The sequence below is a fragment of the Littorina saxatilis genome, linkage group LG5, assembly GCF_037325665.1.
Source record: "Littorina saxatilis isolate snail1 linkage group LG5, US_GU_Lsax_2.0, whole genome shotgun sequence".
Classification (NCBI taxonomy): Eukaryota; Metazoa; Mollusca; class Gastropoda; order Littorinimorpha; family Littorinidae; genus Littorina; species Littorina saxatilis.
Window position 1 is genome coordinate 58,023,689 of NC_090249.1, and position 21,067 is coordinate 58,044,755.

General features: G+C 43.3%; 1 protein-coding gene across 1 annotated transcript in view; it reads left to right on the top strand.

The window, feature by feature from the left end:
* LOC138967539 (BLOC-2 complex member HPS6-like) overlaps positions 1–16,541 on the top strand; it is a 34,691-nt gene extending 18,150 nt beyond the window's left edge. The window contains exons 11-19 of the mRNA XM_070340112.1: positions 837–948; positions 1,701–1,762; positions 3,223–3,391; positions 9,947–10,089; positions 11,050–11,127; positions 12,443–12,543; positions 12,936–13,083; positions 13,397–13,455; positions 15,412–16,541. Of these exons, the coding sequence (XP_070196213.1) occupies positions 837–948; positions 1,701–1,762; positions 3,223–3,391; positions 9,947–10,089; positions 11,050–11,127; positions 12,443–12,543; positions 12,936–13,083; positions 13,397–13,455; positions 15,412–15,571 (1,032 nt within the window). The 3' untranslated portion in view covers positions 15,572–16,541. The remainder of the gene's footprint in view (positions 1–836; positions 949–1,700; positions 1,763–3,222; positions 3,392–9,946; positions 10,090–11,049; positions 11,128–12,442; positions 12,544–12,935; positions 13,084–13,396; positions 13,456–15,411) is intronic.
* Positions 16,542–21,067: the final 4,526 nt, after the last annotated feature.

Consider the following 21,067-nt stretch of genomic DNA (forward strand, 5'->3'; position numbering starts at 1 on the left):
TTTTGGCACTCATCTTGCAGTCTTTTCACAAAGCATGGAACAGTTACAATTACAGTTTTTGAGTCACTTGAGAAAAAGTGACTCTATGTAATCGGTCAGTGTTAGTCTGTCCGGCCGGCCGGCCGGCCGTCCGGCCGGCCGTCCGTAGACACCACCTTAACGTTGGACTTTTCTCGGAAACTATCAAAGCGATCGGGCTCATATTTTGTTTAGTCGTGACCTCCAATGACCTCTACACTTTAACGATGGTTTCGTTGACCTTTGACCTTTTTCAAGGTCACAGGTCAGCGTCAAAGGAAAAATTAGACATTTTATATCTTTGACAAACTTTTCTCGGAAACTATCAAAGCGATCGGGCTCATATTTTGTTTAGTCGTGACCTCCAATGACCTCTACACTTTAACGATGGTTTCGTTGACCTTTGACCTTTTTCAAGGTCACAGGTCAGCGTCAAAGGAAAAATTAGACATTTTATATCTTTGACAAAGTTCATCGGATGTGATTGAAACTTTGTAGGATTATTCTTTACATCAAAGTATTTACATCTGTAGCCTTTTACGAACGTTATCAGAAAAACAAGGGAGATAACTAGCCTTTTCTGTTCGGCAACACACAACTTAACGTTGGGCTTTTCTCGGAAACTATAAAAGTGACCGGGCTCAAATTTTATGTGAACGTGACTCATTGTGTTGTGAATAGCAATTTCTTCCTGTCCATCTGATGCCTCATATAATATTCAGAACTGCGAAAGTGACTCGATCGAGCGTTTGCTCTTCTTGTTAAGTATTACTTGTGTAAATGACTCATCTGACCCTGGCATTGCTACTTCTGTACAGCAAAGAGAGGACAACCCAAGCCAGAGCATCACTGACCAGTTGTCTGCCTTGCATAAGAAGTGGAAAGACTTGCAGGCTCATCAGCCCCGGTCACAGCTCTCAGAAACTGTTGGTTGGTACCCTCTGTGTGTGTGTGTGTGTGTGTGTGTGTGTGCGTGTGTGCGCGTGCGTGCGTGCATGTGTGCGCGCGTGCGTGCGTGTGTGTGTGTGTGTGTGTGTGTGTGTGTGCGTGCGTGTGTGTGTGTGTGTGCGTGTGTGTTTGCTGAGGTAGTAAAGGGGAGGGATTTGCATTCTCAAATTATGAAGTTAAAGACTCACCAGACATCTGCTAATAATGAAGTACACACGTAAACGCCAGCCATAATAATCTTGCCAACTATTAAGAAGCAGTTCGTATAACAACCAATTTTAAATGACAGTAGGTGGTGATGACAAAGAAGAGAAGAGGGGAAGTAGCATACTCCTGACAAATAATTTATACCACTACTACAGACCATCCTTCTGAATGCCAGCGACACAAACTATAACTGCTTAGAATTTTACATTGTGAAATGTGTTGATGCACAGATACCTACCTTGCTGAGTTCTGGCGCCTGGAGGAAGAAGCACATCGACACAAACTATAACTGCTTAGAATTTTACATTGTGAAATGTGTTGATGCACAGATACCTACCTTGCTGAGTTCTGGCGCCTGGAGGAAGAAGCAAATCGACACAAACTATAACTGCTTAGAATTTTACATTGTGAAATGTGTTGATGCACAGATACCTACCTTGCTGAGTTCTGGCGCCTGGAGGAAGAAGCAAATCAACACAAACTATAACTGCTTAGAATTTTACATTGTGAAATGTGTTGATGCACAGATACCTACCTTGCTGAGTTCTGGCGTCTGGAGGAGGAAGCAAATCAGCTTGGGAAGTCACAGGTGAAAATTGTTACCTTTTGGATCGTCGTTCTGTGTTTTTGATGCTTTAGATAAAAAAAAAAATGTATTCCTGGAACTGTGATGCCTTCTTAGTGCCACCAACTGATTGCATTAACATTAGGTTTGTATGGTTTGACAGAGTTGATTATGCACATATTGTATAATTTTGTCATGCTACACCTTATTTTCATGATAGAATTTATTTCTTTTGAATCATGTTTTCATTAACTAGAATGAATACCCGCTTCGCCGGGTAGCCGGCTTCGCCGGGAAGAAGTACTTAGAGCCGAACAATGGACCCGCCAAGCTTAGGTCCCTCCCAGATTCGTGGAATGGGAACAGCACGAAAATGATTCAGTGGCCATAATGCCATTCCTGACCATATCGAGTCCCATCCTTGTCGACGAATGTAACCGTGTTAATCACCTTTGGAGGCGAACTCCACTCAAACAGGACTGAGCAAGTTAGAGCTTATCTCTAAGCCCTTATGAACTGTTATGGCTTCTCAAAGGAAGGCCAGTACATAAAATTACACAAAAGCCGCCAGACCACATCACAAACAGAACTGAACAATGCACAGGTGTTCCTCACATAGAGACACACACACACACACACACACACACACAAACAGAGAAGCCGTATCTATAGAGAGATAGATGACAGTGTATTTTTCGCGTGGCTATAAATTGATTCGACCTTTGCACTTTTACAGTGAGGATAATTTACGGGTCCAATTTACGTTCTGGACACTGCGGTGACCTTCTAAAAATAGTAACAGAACGGGGAATATCCGAAGATGCCGCCTTCATACAAAAGTGCACCATACGAAGGAAGGGAGGTAAACGCTGAAAACATGGAGAAGATGAGAAGATAAGGAAGAGTTACTTATAATGGTGAAATGAACACAAAAACCAAATTCGGTTCAGCGCTGCGCGCTGAGAGCACGTGTTGAAATATCTCATCGATGATATTGTGTCCGGGGTGTAGCTGAATACGGTGTCCAAATTTGAAAAAGATCCACCGAGAACTTTGGCTTTGGTGTGTCGGTATGGGGGCCCGGGTAGCTGAGGTGGAACCAAAATCGGTTCAGCGCTGCGCGCTGAGAGCACGTATTGAAATATCTCATCGACCAGATTTTGTGCAGGGTGTATCTGAATATGGACACCAAATTTGAAGCAGATCCATCGAGAACTTTGGCCGTGCATGGCGATCAATCACACACACACACACACACACACACAGACACAAGTCGTATATATATATAGATTAAAATCATTAAAATACAAATATGGTTAGTTTGATAGTGAATGTTTTTTTTAATCAAAAATAACGAACCATTCTTGGTGTTTTTGTTTCTGATTTTTGGAACGTTAGCATTTTATCTGTTTTTTGATTATGGTTTTTTGTTTTTTTTCTTCACAATGTGTTTCTTTCTTTCTTTTGGCAATGTGTCATTCCAGTCCATCCCATCGCCAGCAGCCCACAACACAAGGGAGATGATCAGTGACGCTGTCAGCAGAAGCAGGAGCATGGCACCGGACGCAGCCATGGCCGAACTCTTGTGGATGGCACAGAAATATCCTGAAGACTTGCTCCAGGTTCTTCTCGGGGACTTGAATGTTGAGAAAGGTAAATGGAAATTTGTATTTTAATGTTTTGTTGTTCTTTGGTTCATGCCTGTGTTGCGAGTTTGGGACGTGATGGGAGGGGGGGGGGAGGGGGGGGGGGGGAGGGGGGGGGGGGAGGAGGGGGGGGGGGGGGAACTTTGAACTTTGAACTTTATTACAGGAAATATAGCATTATGTCCGTAGGAACTTTCTTACAGCTAGTCCTGATCTAAGCAAAATGGTTATAATCGAAATGGGAATACATAGGAACAAACTTTTTATGATGAAACGCAGACACACGCAATAATAGTAATATAAGAATAAGATCATTTTTTACCGACATGTGATATACAGATATCACAATACGGGCAATACAACCATACATTATCAGAACACACACACACACATATATATATACACGCACACGCACACACACACAGAAGATCAACTAACTTATAAGACAAGCCAACATAACACGACACACTAACCACCAATTAAATTACATATCTTACCCAACTCACATATAGCAATTAACTCTAGTTCAGTGCTGGTAACGCTGTACGCATCCCCTTGGTAACAAGGGAAGCCCCTCTAAAAAAAGAGTGACCAATACCCATAAGGCCATATTAATACATACTTCCGACTTCCGTATGCGCGCGCATACGCCGCCATATGCATCATTCCATACTCAGCGAGCAGTGGGACTGGTCGTGTTTTTGTACGCTCTGGCTGTGTTCAGCCATCTGTCACTTCGTCTACGGACTTGGTCACTTACCTCTTGGTTTCTTCTTGCTTGTCTTATCGTCTCTTCATGTTGAGGTGAGATCTTTCTGTTTTTTGCTTGTGTTTGTGGGCGTTTTTGACCTTAAATTGAACTTGTGAAATTTTCTTGTTTACAAAATTTTTCGTGAGTTGTTTTTGGTCATGGCGGTTAACGCCAAGAAGCGGCAGTTGTTTAATGTGTAACTGCTGGTTCTCCGCCGACAAAGTAAACACCTGGGAAAGCAAAGGCTTCCGGACAGGCTTGTGTTTCGGTTCATGTACTGTCTTTGCAAAAAATACCGATGTTTTGGTCGTCATGCCTCCTACTCCGTTTTTGACGGCTAAACCTTTAGACAAGGTTTCTCCTGTGGATAAGCCCGCTTAGGCTTCCTTGGTTTATGTGTTTCCCGGTCGTGCGTCTGCGGACGTGGCGACATTGTTGCTCTCTTTAAGTTCACAGGTTTCTTCCTTGGCGGGGGTTATCGCTTCCACGCGGGCGGAGATGCGTTCGCTGCCGGTGTGACGGGGGTTTCGTCGCTTGCCAACGTTCGCCTGCGCCGTCTGCTACTGTGTCTCAGGCGGATGTTCATGCGGAATGGGATGATGGGACCACGCTTTCGCTTGTGGCCTGTGTTCCGGTTCCCGGTGGTTCACACCAGTTTAAAGGTATGTTTTCTACCCAAGTACCCGGGTTCTCCGGGGAAAGGGTAGAGCGTCTCCAAGAGAAAGTAACTCCGGGCTCTGGCTTTGTGGGTGAAAGTTCCGAAGCTGAGGCTGGCTCTGACTGCATTGGCAGCAGGTCGGTGGCGGTTAGGAACCTTGGAGAGCGAACGGAAGATTTGCGCAACCAACCGCTTCTTTAGATTGTGGTACGGGTGTGCGTCTTTCGCTTCCGCCCGGGGGGCAGGAAGAGAACAGTATAGCTGGCTCTTTGTTTGACTATGGGAGTCAAGCAGGGGGTCAGCTTCCGGAGGGCACGGGAGTGCCAGTCGGCTGTTCAGAAGACGGTGCTTCCGCAGGGGTGGTTGCACTGAATTCAAATTGCCGTTTAGGCTGTCAAGTGCAGTGGCACTGGGGGCTTAAGCGGCTTCAAGGTACAATAGGATCTTCTGGTGCATGTTTAGGCATCCGGTTGGTTCTGATATTTGCCAATCCGTGGCCGATTTTGCTAACGCTTTTGCGGCTGTGGCTTCCGGTTTCAGGGTGGTTTGGCCTTCTGCCGTTAACACTGGGGTGTTGGTAGTTGGCGCTCATCAGTCTTCGGCTTTCGGTTCCGTTGTTGCGGTTCCTCTGCTGTTACTCAGGCTAAATGCACTTCCTTTTCCAGGCTTTCAGCTGGTATGAGGCAGGTGGATGGAATATCCTTTCGGAGTTCCGGCTTTTGGGTAATTTGTTCCGAACCTTTCCCTTTTGGCAAGTGTTGCTTTTTCGGGATTGGTTCCGGCTCTCATCCTTTTGTAGATGGTTAGAATACCACTGTACAGGATGATGAGGATTTGGAAGACTAAGCTTCTGGGGCAGATGGAGACGCCTCTTTGTTGTCTTTCAGCGAAGCTGCCATCTTTGTTTACATGGATGGCAGAGGTTACTACGCGCTTTTTCCCTGTAGGGTTAGCGGTAGCATTGTCATCTGCCTTTTCTCCTCCATCTTTTTTGGCGTGTCTTGCTCCTTCTTAGGATCAATTTGCGAACTCAATCGATGCTTTTCCCCCATCTCTGCCTTTGTTGGCATCTCAGGGGGAAGCTCATACTTCAGCTTTGCCGCGTTTTGCGCATTTTCAGCTGACCTGAGCCTTTTAAGGGAATCTTAGAACGTTATGTTCTTGGATTCTCTGTTGGGGTCGTTTGGGCTTGTGAAATTTGTTTTTTCACAATTGAGGCTCCTTTGTTACCACTTCCTTTGTGGGCAACGCTCGGCTTAGCTCCTGCGGTGGCGGGGCTTTAGCTTGCGTCATCTGCTCAAGCAGCGCGTCACGCGCTGATCGCTATCCGTAGGCTTCGGTTTACTCCAAGCTTAAGAACGTAGTTTATTCGTTTGCTTTTTCTACGGAACCGCCACCGGGTTCCCCGGAATTGGCTAACATCCGTCTGGATGTTAATAGCAAGGAGTGACTGTCTCTCTGTCAGAACAAGGATCTCCTGGCTATGTTTCTTTATGGCCGCACTCCTTTACATTTACCGCTTTTTAACAAATCTCGTTTCTGCGCTCTCTCGTGCGCGGTTACGTCCTATCTGGATATTTTTGTGTTCCGTCAGGACGCGGATACGAAGGATGTAGCTTTGCTTTTAGCCTGGGTGTAGGTCTCTTTCAAAAAGGTTTGTTCTTTTGGCGAGACTTTAATCTCTTCTTTTCTTGAAGGTTCCTCTTTGTGAGTTCGCTTCTATGCACAGGGATTCTTCTCTATCTTAAGAGCTCACTGCAGAAGGAAAGCGCACGGCAGGCCTTGGCTTTTTATTGTTTTCAAATAAAGGCTTCAGGCTCGCCGTTCTCGACTTTATCTTTTGTCTCCTTACCCTCGCGTTCGTGGCAGGGTTCTGTGTCTAATATCCACCTTTCTTCCCCCTGAGGCAAGTTAGCGGTGGGTGTTGGTAGGCACACAAAAGCACGCTTTCTTTCACACTTGTGGCAGTTATGTCAACTGGAAGTTAGTTCTCGGCATCACTCTTCTTTCGCCTTTGTGTTTAACACAGCGGCTGGGGGGGATTAGGTTTCCCTCTTTGTGGGGGGAGACACGGGGGCCTCCCTTTTTGGTTCTCTTTCATGGTTCGTTTGGTATTTCAGAGCTTCAGGGTTCTGATCTTTTTTCTAAGTCATGCGTTTGTTGAGCCGTTTTTGGATCTCTTGGAGATTGTGCAAGCGGCCCTTGATAGAAGTCCTTTGCTCCAGGTGTAACTGGGAGTGCAGGGCTGGAGCACATTAGATGTCTAAGGCTTCTCAGCTTTTATAGGACCCTTTGTGGTCTGTTGGGTGTTAAGCAATAGAACAAAGGGTTGGAACATGTGTTGTTTCAAGCAGACAACTCCACAGGGGGCTTTTCTCATCAAGAAAAGGGGGTCTCTCACTCCCTATCGCTTCCTCACGGATCATGAGAGGTTTTGGTGGTTTTACCATCACGAGATCTTTTTAGCAGCGAAGTACCTTCATGAGAGTCTCTATGACTGGGCGGACTCTCTAAGTCTGTCGGCCAAATGGCCACTTGGAGCAGACTCTCTTTGACCACGTGTTTTTGTTCCTTCGGGGGAATGGGAGAAATTTCTATTAATGAGTTTTTGCCTTTTGGTACTATCGCCTTTTGCTTATCTTCGTCGCCCGACTGCCGGGCATGGAAATTTTTACTCTTGTTTTACTTTGAGCGGCCTGCTGGTCGCACAGTTTGGGCCCGTTCTTTTTGGGTTGCCAGACCTCGTTAGGCTGGCAAGAGGGCTCCGGTTTTGCTCACACTCGTTTCTCACGGGTGTCTACTGTAGGATATTTTTGAGTTGCTCGGGCTCTTCTGCCCGTCAACTCTGGACTGGTACTTGTCTTGTTGTCTGGCGTGGAACAGATGGCTTATGTTTTAACGGATAGAACTCCTCTTCTCTCGGTACAATGAAGGTGGCGAGCCACCTATTTTGGCTTTCCGTTCTTTTTCTCTCACGTCTTTGTTTAAGACATTATGTGATATCAGTTTTACTGAGACAGCTCGGTGCTAATTTTTCTCTTGGTGGCGTTTTAGCCAGCAAGTTTAAGAGGGCCTACGTTAGGCTTGCTGAAAGCTGATCTTCAGTCCTTTCTTGGACTTTGCTCCTAGTTTTAGGGTTTTTGTGATTGGATTCTTTGACTCTTTTACTTAACTAGCCTTGCTGATCAACACGGAAATCGGCCATGCTTACTCGGGTAGCTTCTGTGAGAAGTGGGAGTAAGTGTTTTTTCTGTTATTTTGCTATAGACAGATTTTCGGAGAAAGACTGATCTATGGCACTTAGGTTTCTTTTGGGTTTTCTGGCATATAAGCGGAATCTGGAGTTACCAACTTTGATTCACCGTTCAAATCTTAATCACTATTTTGGCTCCCCTAGAGCCATATTGAGCCTTTTGGTCTGTTCGAGTTTTGAAGATTTTTTCTGACTTGCACGGATTGCTTGAGATCATTAAATCTAAGGGCTCTTGTTCTTATCTTTCTGCTTCGTCGCCCTTTAACCTTGAACGGTTATATACGACGTTAAACACTGATTAATTTATATAAAGGAAGAAAGAATGTCTTTCAACTTTGGTAGGGGTAATGACTTGTTGAGGTCAACCTTGCCTAGATGGACTGCCACAGTGTTCAGGTATGCCTTCAAGTGGTGGCAGTAGACAGGGGGGGGGGGGGGGGGGGCAGTCAGTCAGTCCTCCCCCTTCGAACAGCACGGACTCTTTTTTCCTTTCTTGAGCATTTTTATGGCTCTTGGAGATTCTGATGTACATTTTTGTACGGTTATAGCCCTCCACAGTTTTCCGTTAAGGACTCTGCACACTAGATCGGAATCTCAGGAACTTCTTTTTATCTCACTCGTTATGGTGCGCTTTAAAGACATCTCGAGAGTAATGTTAGCCAATTGGGTCTCCACCATAGTTAGACAAGTTTATGTATGGTGGCAGAGTCAGGCAGGGGATGTCAGGGCAGTTTTTTTTACTACAGCTAGGCCTCACGGGGCAAGAGATTGGGCTTCCACTCTAGCTGTTCTTCGATTTGGTCTCCTGGCAGAACTGTGTTCTTGAGTCGGCTTGCTGGCTTTATTGAAAGGTTTTTCATTGGTGTTTATCTCAGAGATGCCTATGCATTGAGATAGGATGTGTTTCTGGGTTACCTGCTCTGTTAGCGGCAGGACAGATTCTCAATTCCTGATTGGGTTAAGTGCCCTCCACCTATAGTAGCAATCTGCTATATGTGAGTTGGGTAAGATATGTAATTTAATTAAAAATTTTAGTAATAAATTTTCATTTGATTAATATACTTACCCAACTCACATCGTTTATTCCCTCCCGCCTCCCCGCTGTGGGGGGTGGATTTCTAAAAAAGGGGAGTGAGTTGGGCTTCGTTTGGAATGATGCATATGGCGGCGTATGCGCGCGCATACGGAAGTCGGAAGTATGTATTAATATGGCCTTATGGGTATTGGTCACTCTTTTTTTAGAGGGGCTTCCCTTGTTACCAAGGGGATGCGTACAGCGTTACCAGCACTGAACTAGAGTTAATTGCTATATGTGAGTTGGGTAAGTATATTAATCAAATGAAAATTTATTACTAAAATTTTTAAATAAAGGATCAGGTAGCAAAGTAAAAAAAAAAAGGGGGGGGGAGGAGGGGGGGGGGAGGGGGGTGGGGGTTGGTAGTAATGTGTGGTAATTTATAAGTTTGCAATCAAGGATGTGAAAGAAAAAAAACTCTGACATATAACGGTCACAGTATTTGAATGCTGTTTACACCCTCAAACCTTTGATTGACACCCCTCACCCACACACAAAAAGCATGCACGCACACACACACACACACACACACACACACACACACACACACACACACACACCACTCACACACACACACACACACACTCACACACACACACATGAAACAGAAGTTGAAGGAGAAGAAGAATGAACACACACACACACACACACACACACACACACACACACACACACACACACACACACACACAAATGAAAGAACAAGAAAGAACGATAAGAACAAAGAGTCCAAGTGAAAACAGGTTCAAGGCACAAAATCACATGAGCATAATTATTCTTCCCTTTTTTTTTATTATATATTTTTCTTTTTTTAACAATTGACAGAAGAACTAACAGCAGAGGACCAGGCTTTGTGGCAGGTGACACTGGGCTTGGAGAATGCAGACGGCCATCTTAACTTGCAGTACAGCACCATCACCTTTGAGCTTGTCTGCCGTCTGCTGTACCAGCAACGCCCGCAGTCACTGGTAAGAAATGCAGCAACAGACAATTTTCGGAAATCACTGTCGGGTTTGTGTGCGTTGTGGAAGAGTGAGTACCCTTGCCAAAACCTCTTACAAACATTGAAGATTGGCCCCTCCAGAGGTTTTGGCAAGGGTATTCACTCTTTCTCGACCCATTCAAACCCGACGGAGCTATCTATGGAATTCATCTATTAGTGCAAATGTTGGTGTTATTGAAAGAGAGAAAAGGAAGAGAGTGGGTGGAATTTTTGTTTCTTGTCGGGTAGGCTTTTTTTTTTTTTAGAGAGAAAGAAAGTGTTTATTGGTCTGACTGTTGTTTCATTTGTATGTCTGTCTGTCCATCTGCCTGTCTGGTTATCTGCATCTTCATTTGACTGCCACTCTGTCTGTATGTCACTCTGTCTGTATGCCACTCTGTCTGTATGTCTTTCTGTCTGTATGTCACTCTGTCTGTATGTCACTCTGTCTGTATGCCACTCTGTCTGTATGTCACTCTGTCTGTATGCCACTCTGTCTGTATGCCACTCTGTCTGTATGTCTTTCTGTCTGTATGCCACTCTGTCTGTATGCCACTCTGTCTGTATGCCACTCTGTCTGTATGTCTTTCTGTCTGTACCAATTTTGTTTATTTAAGAGTTTAGTACAGAATTTTTCTCCGGTTCAGAGTAGACAGAAGATACAGTGGTACCTCCCATAATGACCCCTCTATTGTACAGTTCTCTCAAGCCTGTCCTGAACTGGGCCAAGTCGACTACACAAAGTATACTTCGCGAAGCTTGCCGCACGAAACTTAAGCAGAGTTTTTGGTAAAAAGACTTGGCGAAGCTTGCCGCACGAAACTTAAGCAGAGTTTTTGGTAAAAAGAACTTGGCGAAGCTTCACAAAGTAGACATCAGGCTGAATGAAGGACAGCCGTCAGCATAGTAGAACAAGTGTTCTTTCATGGCTGTCTTGTATTTCCAGGTTCCCTTTGTACGCAATGCTCAGACCGTGAGTGAACAGGCTGTTGGTGTGTCTGCATTTGTGAGGAGAAAGCACATGGTAAGTACATTTTGCCGGTGGTAAGGCGTCCGCCCTGTGATCGGGAGGTCGTGGGTTCGAACCCCGGCCGGGTCATATCTAAGACTTTACAAGAAGAGCAAACGCTCGATCGAGTCACTTTCGCAGTTCTGAATATTATATGAGGCATCAGATGGACAGGAAGAAATTGCTATTCACAACACAATGAGTCACGTTCACATAAAATTTGAGCCCGGTCACTTTTATAGTTTCCGAGAAAAGCCCAACGTTAAGTTGTGTGTTGCCGAACAGAAAAGGCTAGTTATCTCCCTTGTTTTTCTGATAACGTTCGTAAAAGGCTACAGATGTAAATACTTTGATGTAAAGAATAATCCTACAAAGTTTCAATTACATCCGATGAACTTTGTCAAAGATATAAAATGTCTAATTTTTCCTTTGACGCTGACCTGTGACCTTGAAAAAGGTCAAAGGTCAACAAAACCATCGTTAAAGTGTAGAGGTCATTGGAGGTCACGACTAAACAAAATATGAGCCCGATCGCTTTGATAGTTTCCGAGAAAAGTCCAACGTTAAGGTGGTGTCTACGGCCGGCCGGACAGACTAACACTGACCGATTACATAGAGTCACTTTTTCTCAAGTGACTCAAAAATTGGCAATCTAGTGGCTGCTCCGCCTGGCGTCTGGCATTATGGGGTTAGTGCTAGGACTGGTTGGTCCGGTGTCAGAATAATGTGACTGGGTGAGACATGAAGCCTGTGCTGTGACTTCTGTCTTGTGTGTGACACACGTCATATGTCAAAGCAGCACCGCCCTGATATGGCCCTTCGTGGTCGGCTGGGCGTTAAGCAAACAAACAAACAACAACATTTTGCCGTCTGGTATTCTTTGTGAGTGTTTGACTTTTCTGAGGGTTCTATGACATTGATGAAGAAAATATCTTTAAGCAGATGAATGAATGCTCTTGAAGAACTACACACACGCAAATACAGCATGCGCACACTTATACACACACACACACAACACACACGTACACACACCACACAAACACACATGCACGCACGCATGCACACACACACACGCTTGCTGAACCTTTCCTTGGTTAGATATATATGCAAAGGTGCTGTTTGAAAAAAGAAGACATTTTGTATGTTTTAATGGATCCAAGTTTTTGTTCCAACCTACTCGAGAAAAGAAGGAACAGTTGTGTGTCTAGCTCTGCGCTAGAATAGGCTGTGTAGGATATATTGTTACTGTTTCTAACAGTGTACTGATGCAAGTGTTAAACAGAACCATACAGTTAATATTATCAATACTATTTATTGTGTGTTTCCACAGCAACAGTATTACATGAGGGCCATAGAGTGCCTGCCTGAACCAAACAACTCTGTAGACCCAGGGAAGGCTGCTTCTGCCAAAGGCCAGATCATTCTTTTAGGGTAAGGCTTCGACTCTTTAACATTTGTAGATAATGCTCATGGTGGCTGGTTATTGTGTGAGGAAAAAAAACCCACCAAAAATCAGGATTTTCGGAAAATGTGCATAAGATTGAGCAAGAGTCATAAGAAGTCCACCTCCCAACAAATACAGACTTTTGAACAGAACTGTCAACTGTTATCTTTGGATCAGGTCAGATTCAGCTCCATTTAAAATATGTGTTAAGTTTGTGGATACTCCCAGGAAAGTTAAGGATAATTTAAATGTATAAGCTTAATTTGCAGAGTGCTTTATTCCTCACTCTATGCTTTCCCCTCCCGTTCTGTTTCATTTTAATGGACAATAAAGTGTTGTTATTGTTATTATTATTATTATTATTATTATTGTTACGCAGCGCTTCAGACCAAGGTCCAGAGCTGGCGTTGCGATTCCTGTTACGTCACAGCCAGTGGTCAGAAGCCATTAGTCTGCTCAAACAGCTGGGCGCTGACACTCCGCAACACACCTCCCTCTTCTTCCTGCTTCTGCAACACCTGCTGCAGGTAGACGACACCTGTTTACCAGCACTTTTCTTTTCTATTTGGATTATGGTTTGATAATAAACAGTACAGTAGAACCCCCCTGAGAAAATCAGGTCTCAAAAAGGAGCAAGCCTTAAAATGGGGGTAAATTTACAGATATCACGAACAAAAAGTCTGAGAAAGCAGTCTTAAAAGGGAGGGAGTTTAAAATGGGGGGGGGGGGGGGGGGGAGGGGGGGGGGAGAGAATCTTATAACATGGGTTTTGTTTTACATGTACAATATTTTCTTTCTTTCTCTTTTTTGATATTATGTATTTATCTTGTGATGTTTCAGGGCCAAGCCCTTTCAGATTATGCCCCTGAGGTGTTTTCACTGCTGCCATCTTGGAAAAGGTGAGTGCCTGATTTTTCCATCTTTTCTTTTTGCAGCCAGACAGGTAAATTGTGATAAAAGGAAGATACTTTGTACAAAAGATGTGTATTGTTAGTGAACTAAATAATTCAGTTGTCTTATCCCATGCATGTGTGTAGTGTGGTATTGTGCAGTGTTTGAAGTTAGCCACATTCACTTGGTTATCTTTGTATGTGCATGGATGTTACTGGGATTTCTATATATTTTCTTAATTAAATTTGCCGAAATGGTGATGCCATAAAAGGGTTACGTTAAAATTAATATTAAAAGTCCTACGGTTTTGAGCCATTAAGGACTTGAGTGTTTGTCCGCTTTCAAAAAGAGGAAAGAAAGAAACAAAAAATAAGGAGAGGAGGGCAGGGGGTGGGGTTGAGTTGATAATGCTCTGTGGAATTTGTTAAAATGAAAAGTAGTTAAGATGTTTCTTGGTAAGAATTATAAGTCTGTATTCTATATCTTGAATAACGGGCTTGTAATATTATTTTTTTTATTATTTCAAATCGAGTTAAAAAGTGGAACCTTTCAGGATCACCAATAAAACCAAATAGATGAGCAAGTAAGAGGAACACGAACAATAAATCTCAAAACTTTTTACAAATAAAAGGATTAAGATGTAAGCCACGAAGGCCGTGGTAATAAAAGCAATATGTACAGTTTGGCGACTAGTGGGCCTTGGGTGAGGATATGTTGTCTAGAAGGTAGTCGCTGGAATCAGGAGGGATGGCGGGAGCCACTCGACCTCAAACTGAAACACGCTGATGTGATAATCTGGGCTTAGTTATACCCACAGCCCCATGTCCGAGTCCCTGACCAGTCGGCACAGCAGCAAGCTGTGTGACCAGCCTAGAGAACTGCTACTGCGCAGATAATCCTTGGGACTCAGACCATGGAGCTGCATATGGTCATATAAGGTTTTAAAGGTAATTCTATTTGTAGCGCATGGAGCGAAAATGTGTTGAAATGAATAGGGTTCTCCACAATGGCAGGACTTGTTAAAGATATGGAAGCGGCAGCCGCCGGCACGGAGGCGTCTGAAGATAGTGAGGAGGTTTGTTGGGAGATCGGGGTGTAGATCGTTCATATCAATGGGTTGATAGGACAGAGATGTTACGTACTGACTTCGAATGAGTTTACGGATTTTACTGTAGAACTCGGTTACTGAGTAGCCGATGTTAGTGTTAGCTGGGCTAGATTCTGCCGCTTCTTTGGCAGCGACATCCGCCAGTTCATTTCCCCGGACCCCTACGTGAGAGGGGACCCAGAGAAATGATACGGATGTGCCGGATGAGATTAACTGGTGACATATAAAGAGGATTTCTCTTTGTAGCTCTGCCCGATTTGATGTGTTTCGATGCAGAGCTTGTAGTGAAGAGCGCGAGTCAGAGCAGAAAACTACCGCACGCGGTGTGACTGGGAGGTCATTTATAAAAGTGCATGCCATGAGCAAGGCAAATAGCTCGGCTGAGAATATGGAGATGTCTTTATTAAGAGTATATTTCCTTGAGATTTTGAGATCTGGGATCACAAAGGCGCAGCCAACGCTGCCGTCTGCAAATTTGGATCCGTCAGTAAAGACTTTTAAATGCTCCGAGAATTTGTAGTTTAGGGTTTCTTTTGTAAAAGGGTTGGCAGTTTTCAGAAGTTATAGGAAGCCCTTGGCATCACCTTCCTTTCAGGTTCACCTCTTTATGCGAGTGTGTGTGTGTGTCAGTGTCATTAGTTAGTGTGTGTGTTAGTGTCATTAATTAGTGTGTGTGTGTTAGTGTCATTAGTTAGTGTGTGTTAGTGTCATTAGTTAGTGTGTGTGTTAGTGTCATTAGTTAGTGTCTTCAGGCACATACAGTGTATTTGCTGGTATCTAGCCTTATTTTGGAGACTACAATTCCCAGTCTTCCATTGACTCACTGACTAATAAATGGGTTTTATTAACTTTGCAGTTTCTTACCAGCCCTGAAAGTAATGGGAGACAACTCAGGTGGACAGTGTCTGACGTCTTCGCAGGGTTTGTTCTACAGCGGATCTCCTGACATTCCTCTCTCTGCGTTACGACCTCACCTCATGGCTCTGCTCTCATCACACCCAAAACAACAGCAGTGACATTCCTCTCTCTGCGTTACGACCTCACCTCATGGCTCTGCTCTCATCACACCCAAAACAACAGCAGTGACATTACACACACAAACTGTCTCCTTCACCGTAGGAGTCACAAGGAAATGTACAGCTGTCAAAAACTCTGGGGTGAACAAAGCCGAAACTGGATCCCACCCATGTGGGCGACAATCAGCTGCAGGGTTAGATCGGTTGAAATCACAACAAATGTCAACCAATCATGCAGACCCAGTGATTGCATGGTTACCGTTCACTTGGTAACTTTCTCATGCAAATCAGCCCAGATGTATGACTTAGTGTGTGGACAGTTCATCTAATTTTAGTTGTATCATGTTCGGTCTGGAATATTCTCGAGATTGAGTATTTACTATATAGGCCAGCGCGATTTGTATGTTAAAAGGGCTTCTACTTTGAGTTCTGCTACGATGTGCAGTTGTATGTATGGAATGTTAAATAAATCCTCGAACTCAATTTGACGAGTTTTTGTCTGCTGCTGTGAAGACGGGCCACGTAGAATAAAAGAACACAACTATACGACATTTGAGAACTTCGTCAATCTCAAGTGTCGTGTAACAACGACATAAGGGTCCATGTCCTATAAACCACCCAAGTCAGGCGTGGGATTTGTCACCAGTTGGCAGATTTCAAGCGCGTTCGAAACTGATTGCACCATTTTGCATTTTTATTCCAACAGGGGCCACACATTCAGGCTTGTTTCTTAGTTATTTCATGATCTCATGCAAGCAATTTCCCAATATATCAAGATTTACATGTTACAAATTAAGCTGTGATTTGCAAAACATTTGCGCAGTCACCTCTTTTCCCCCGTTTCCCCGTCGCGATATAACCTTTGTGGTTGAAAACGACGTTAAACACCAAATAAAAAAAGAAAAAGAAAAGAAAGTCACCTCTTTCGGACATTATGTACAGCTTGAAAATAAAGTGCTCGATATTTCTATCCGTTTACCTGCCATTACTCATTCACACGTGTGTATGTGTACGATGAATGTGTGTTTCTGTTCATACCTTTTGTGTGTGTGTGTGTGCGTGTGCGTGCGCGAAGGAGAGAGAGGAGGAGAGAGAGAGAAAAAGAGAGAAGCATTCACAATATGTGCACTATAATTGCGCAATGTTATTATATAAAAAAATATTCAGTTAAGTTATACATATATATATATATATATATATGCACACAACTATTTATAAAATATATTTTATTTATCTGTACTTGCGTGATGACTGACTTGTTAGCCTTTTTTTTATTTTATTTTTTATTATTAAATGAATGTATCATTTATGCAAGGAGTGTATGGTTGTACGATCGTTTCCACACCAGGACAAATACCAATGGCTTGTTTGCTATATTGTGGATTAAATTCTTGTTCGTCTTGTTCTTGTTTACCTGCATTGTGTGGGTATGCCTTTGATCACTGTGGATGTTTTTGTTCATACCTGCATTGTGTTGTGTATGCGTACGATAACTGTGCATGTTTCAGTTCACACCTGCACTGCGTTGTGTATGCGTATGATCACTGTGTATGTTTCAGTTCACACCTGCACTGCGTTGTGTATGCGTATGATCACTGTGCATGTTTCAGTTCACACCTGCACTGCGTTGTGTATGTGTATGATCACTGTGCATGTTTCAGTTCACACCTGCACTGCGTTGTGTATGCGTATGATCACTGTGTATGTTTCTGTTTACACCTGCACTGCGTTGTGTATGCGTACGATAACTGTGCATGTTTCAGTTCACACCTGCACTGCGTTGTGTATGCGTACGATAACTGTGCATGTTTCAGTTCACACCTGCATTGCGTTGTGTATGCGTATGATCACTGTGTATGTTTCTGTTCACACCTGCATTGCGTTGTGTATGCGTATGATCACTGTGTACGTTTCAGTTCACACCTGCACTGCGTTGTGTATGCGTATGATCACTGTGTATGTTTCAGTTCACACCTGCATTGCGTTGTGTATGCGTGCAGGCATGGGAATTGTCCGCCGAACAGCGGATTTCCGCCGAATTTTTTGTTCTTCCGCCGAAAATGCAAAAGTGTCCGCCGAAAAAATAAAGGGGGGAGGCACACAAAAAAAGCACCGGTTACTTTGGCCTTTGCGCAAAAGCCCGCGAAAAATTTCCGTACTTTGTTCACGCACTGCTACCGCCCGCCTCAGTTATTGAACTTTTATGTTTGAAAGTAAACCAGATTGCACAGATTGTGTTACAAGTTACATTGTCCTGTTTGTCTCAACAGATCAATTTTTTTACAAATTTAAACCATATAATACATGTATATATTTTTTGTCTTCAAAAATGCAAAAATTGGTACATTTTTTTACTAAAAACTCTGATTCTAAAAACAGAATTTAATGGCAAACTTGGAGCTCAGATGACACCAGATTGCACCATCTGGGTTCTTTGGAAAAACATTTTTCCGGGGGGGCATGTCCCCGGACCCCCCTAGTAAGGCTAGGCGCTTTGCGCCGTCGACTTGACGCTTCACGTCTTCAGTTATAAATTTTCCGCCTTTTTTACAATTTTCAATTCCCATGCCTGGCACTGTGTATGTTTCAGTTCACACCTGCACTGCGTTGTGTATGCGTATGATCACTGTGTATGTTTCAGTTCACACCTGCACTGCGTTGTGTATGCGTATGATCAGTGTATGTTTCAGTTCACACCTGCACTGCGTTGTGTATGCGTATGATCACTGTGTATGTTTCAGTTCACACCTGCACTGCGTTGTGTATGCGTATGATCACTGTGTACGTTTCAGTTCACACCTGCACTGCGTTGTGTATGTGTATGATCACTGTGCATGTTTCAGTTCACACCTGCACTGCGTTGTGTATGCGTACGATAACTGTGTACGTTTCGTTCACACCTGCACTGCGTTGTGTATGCGTATGATCACTGTGTACGTTTCAGTTCACACCTGCACTGCGTTGTGTATGCGTATGATCACTGTGTATGTTTCAGTTCACACCTGCACTGCGTTGTGTATGCGTATGATCACTGTGCATGTTTCAGTTCACACCTGCACTGCGTTGTGTATGCGTATGATCACTGTGTATGTTTCAGTTCACACCTGCACTGCGTTGTGTATGCGTATGATCACTGTGCATGTTTCAGTTCACACCTGCACTGCGTTGTGTATGCGTATGATCACTGTGCATGTTTCAGTTCACACCTGCACTGCGTTGTGTATGCGTATGATCACTGTGTATGTTTCAGTTCACACCTGCACTGCGTTGTGTATGCGTATGATCACTGTGCATGTTTCAGTTCACACCTGCACTGCGTTGTGTATGCGTATGATCACTGTGCATGTTTCAGTTCACACCTGCACTGCGTTGTGTATGCGTATGATCACTGTGTATGTTTCAGTTCACACCTGCACTGCGTTGTGTATGCGTATGATCACTGTGTATGTTTCAGTTCACACCTGCACTGCGTTGTGTATGCGTATGATCACTGTGTATGTTTCTGTTCAGACCTGCATTTACTTCCTGCTGTGCAGCTGTCGCGATATAACCTTCGTGGTTGAAAACGACGTTAAACACCAAATAAAGAAAGTTCCTGCTGTGCAGGTTTGTACTCAATAACGGCAGATCACCAGTTATTTCATTGTGAGATCTGACTGGTTATGAATATTGTAAATGTAGAAAAAACAAACACCCACACCAATGATAATAGGTTGACATTTTTTATTCTGCCTTATGGAAATGTCTGAGAATTCAACAATGCCATAAGCATTAAAGTCTTTTCTGTAAGACCTTTTTTCCTGTTAAGACTAAGAGCACCATCATTTTTTAATGAATCTAATAATAAAAAAAAAGGTTTAAAAAAATAAAACTGAGAGAACATAGGTTCCCAACCCATAGTGCATCATCAGGACAGGGACATGTTTTTCCCGCTAAATGTACCAACAATTTTGCACAGCAGGATGCCATTTAAGAACTAGTCACTTTGTAATAAGCTATTTGCATTTGGAAAAACAAATAAGCTCTAATGAAATGAAATGCTGTCATCTGGTTTAACAGTTATGAAATGAGAAGCATACTGAGAAGCCATGGCTATTAATTACAGAGATGCAAACAGTTGTGTCGCCGGTCAGTCAAGTTTTTGTGCAAATAACATTTTTTTGTCTGTCCGGGAATTGTAACTGTACATTTAGCAAGAACCATAAGTATTTAACAATTTAATTTGTCTGAATTTAATTTTCGTTTACAATATTGTTTTTGCACAATGACCAACTCAACGACCAGTTGGTATGGGTAACCATGAAGTCTGTAGCATAAAGCCAAAATGGTTGTTTCATTATGAGCAACAAGTTTTAAGAGGACCACAGGAAATCCGGATGTTAGAAAAGGGTCATTTTCTCCGTGTTTTTCTTGTAAAGGAAAACTTTGGCAAGGGAGGAAAAATCTCTTTGTCTTTGACATAATCACACAAACAAATCTCTTGGGGGGGGGGGGGGGGGGGGAAGATGTCACAAGAGGAAAAGAACCTCCTTGAAGTATTCTTCATGGAATGGTTAAAAGGTTCCCGATGCCTGCTGTCATATGTCTTCAATATACAGATCAGGGCTTTATCTATCACACTGCACATGAGGATAAATGTTAGCTGCACTGGTATGAAAAGCAAAATCAAGGTTTTCAGAGCAAACAAATCATGATTTCCTTGGATGCAGAGAGGTGTCCTTGGGCAAACATCCGGGTGTCAAACCTGGTAATGGTAAGCTATTTCTGCAGAAATCTCATACACTATTCCCAGGAAAATGGACTACCAAAAAAAATTAAAAAAAATATGTCCCACCTGCACTGCTTCTACATGTGTACACAGTTATGTCAAACACCACACAAAAGTATTTTCTTCGCACCCTCTTACATGTACTGTATACAAATACATGTCATCTCCACATGCTGGGAGAAAATGACAGTTTCTTTACAAAGTACAGCAACACATACAATTGAGCAATTTTATGATGAATCCCAGACCGTATGTACTCTTTGCAATGCTATAAGAACTCGCAGCTTTACCTGAATAGGTATCTGAGAACTCGCAGCTTAACCTGAATAGGTATCTGAGAATTTGCAGCTTAACCTGAATAGGTATCTGAGAACTTGCAGCTTAACCTGAATAGGTATCTGAGAACTTGCAGCTTAACCTGAATAGGTATCTGAGAACTCGCAGCTCAACCTGAATAGCTATCTGAGAACTCACAGCTCAACCCGAATAGCTATCTGAGAACTCGCAGCTTAACCTGAATAGCTATCTTTCTTTCTTTATTTGGTGTTTAACGTCGTTTTCAACCACGAAGGTTATATCGCGACGGGGAAAGGGGGGGAGATGGGATAGAGCCACTTGTTAATTGTTTCTTGTTCACAAAAGCACTAGTCAAAAAATTGCTCCAGGGGCTTGCAACGTAGTACAATATATTACCTTACTGGGAGAATGCAAGTTTCCAGTACAAAGGA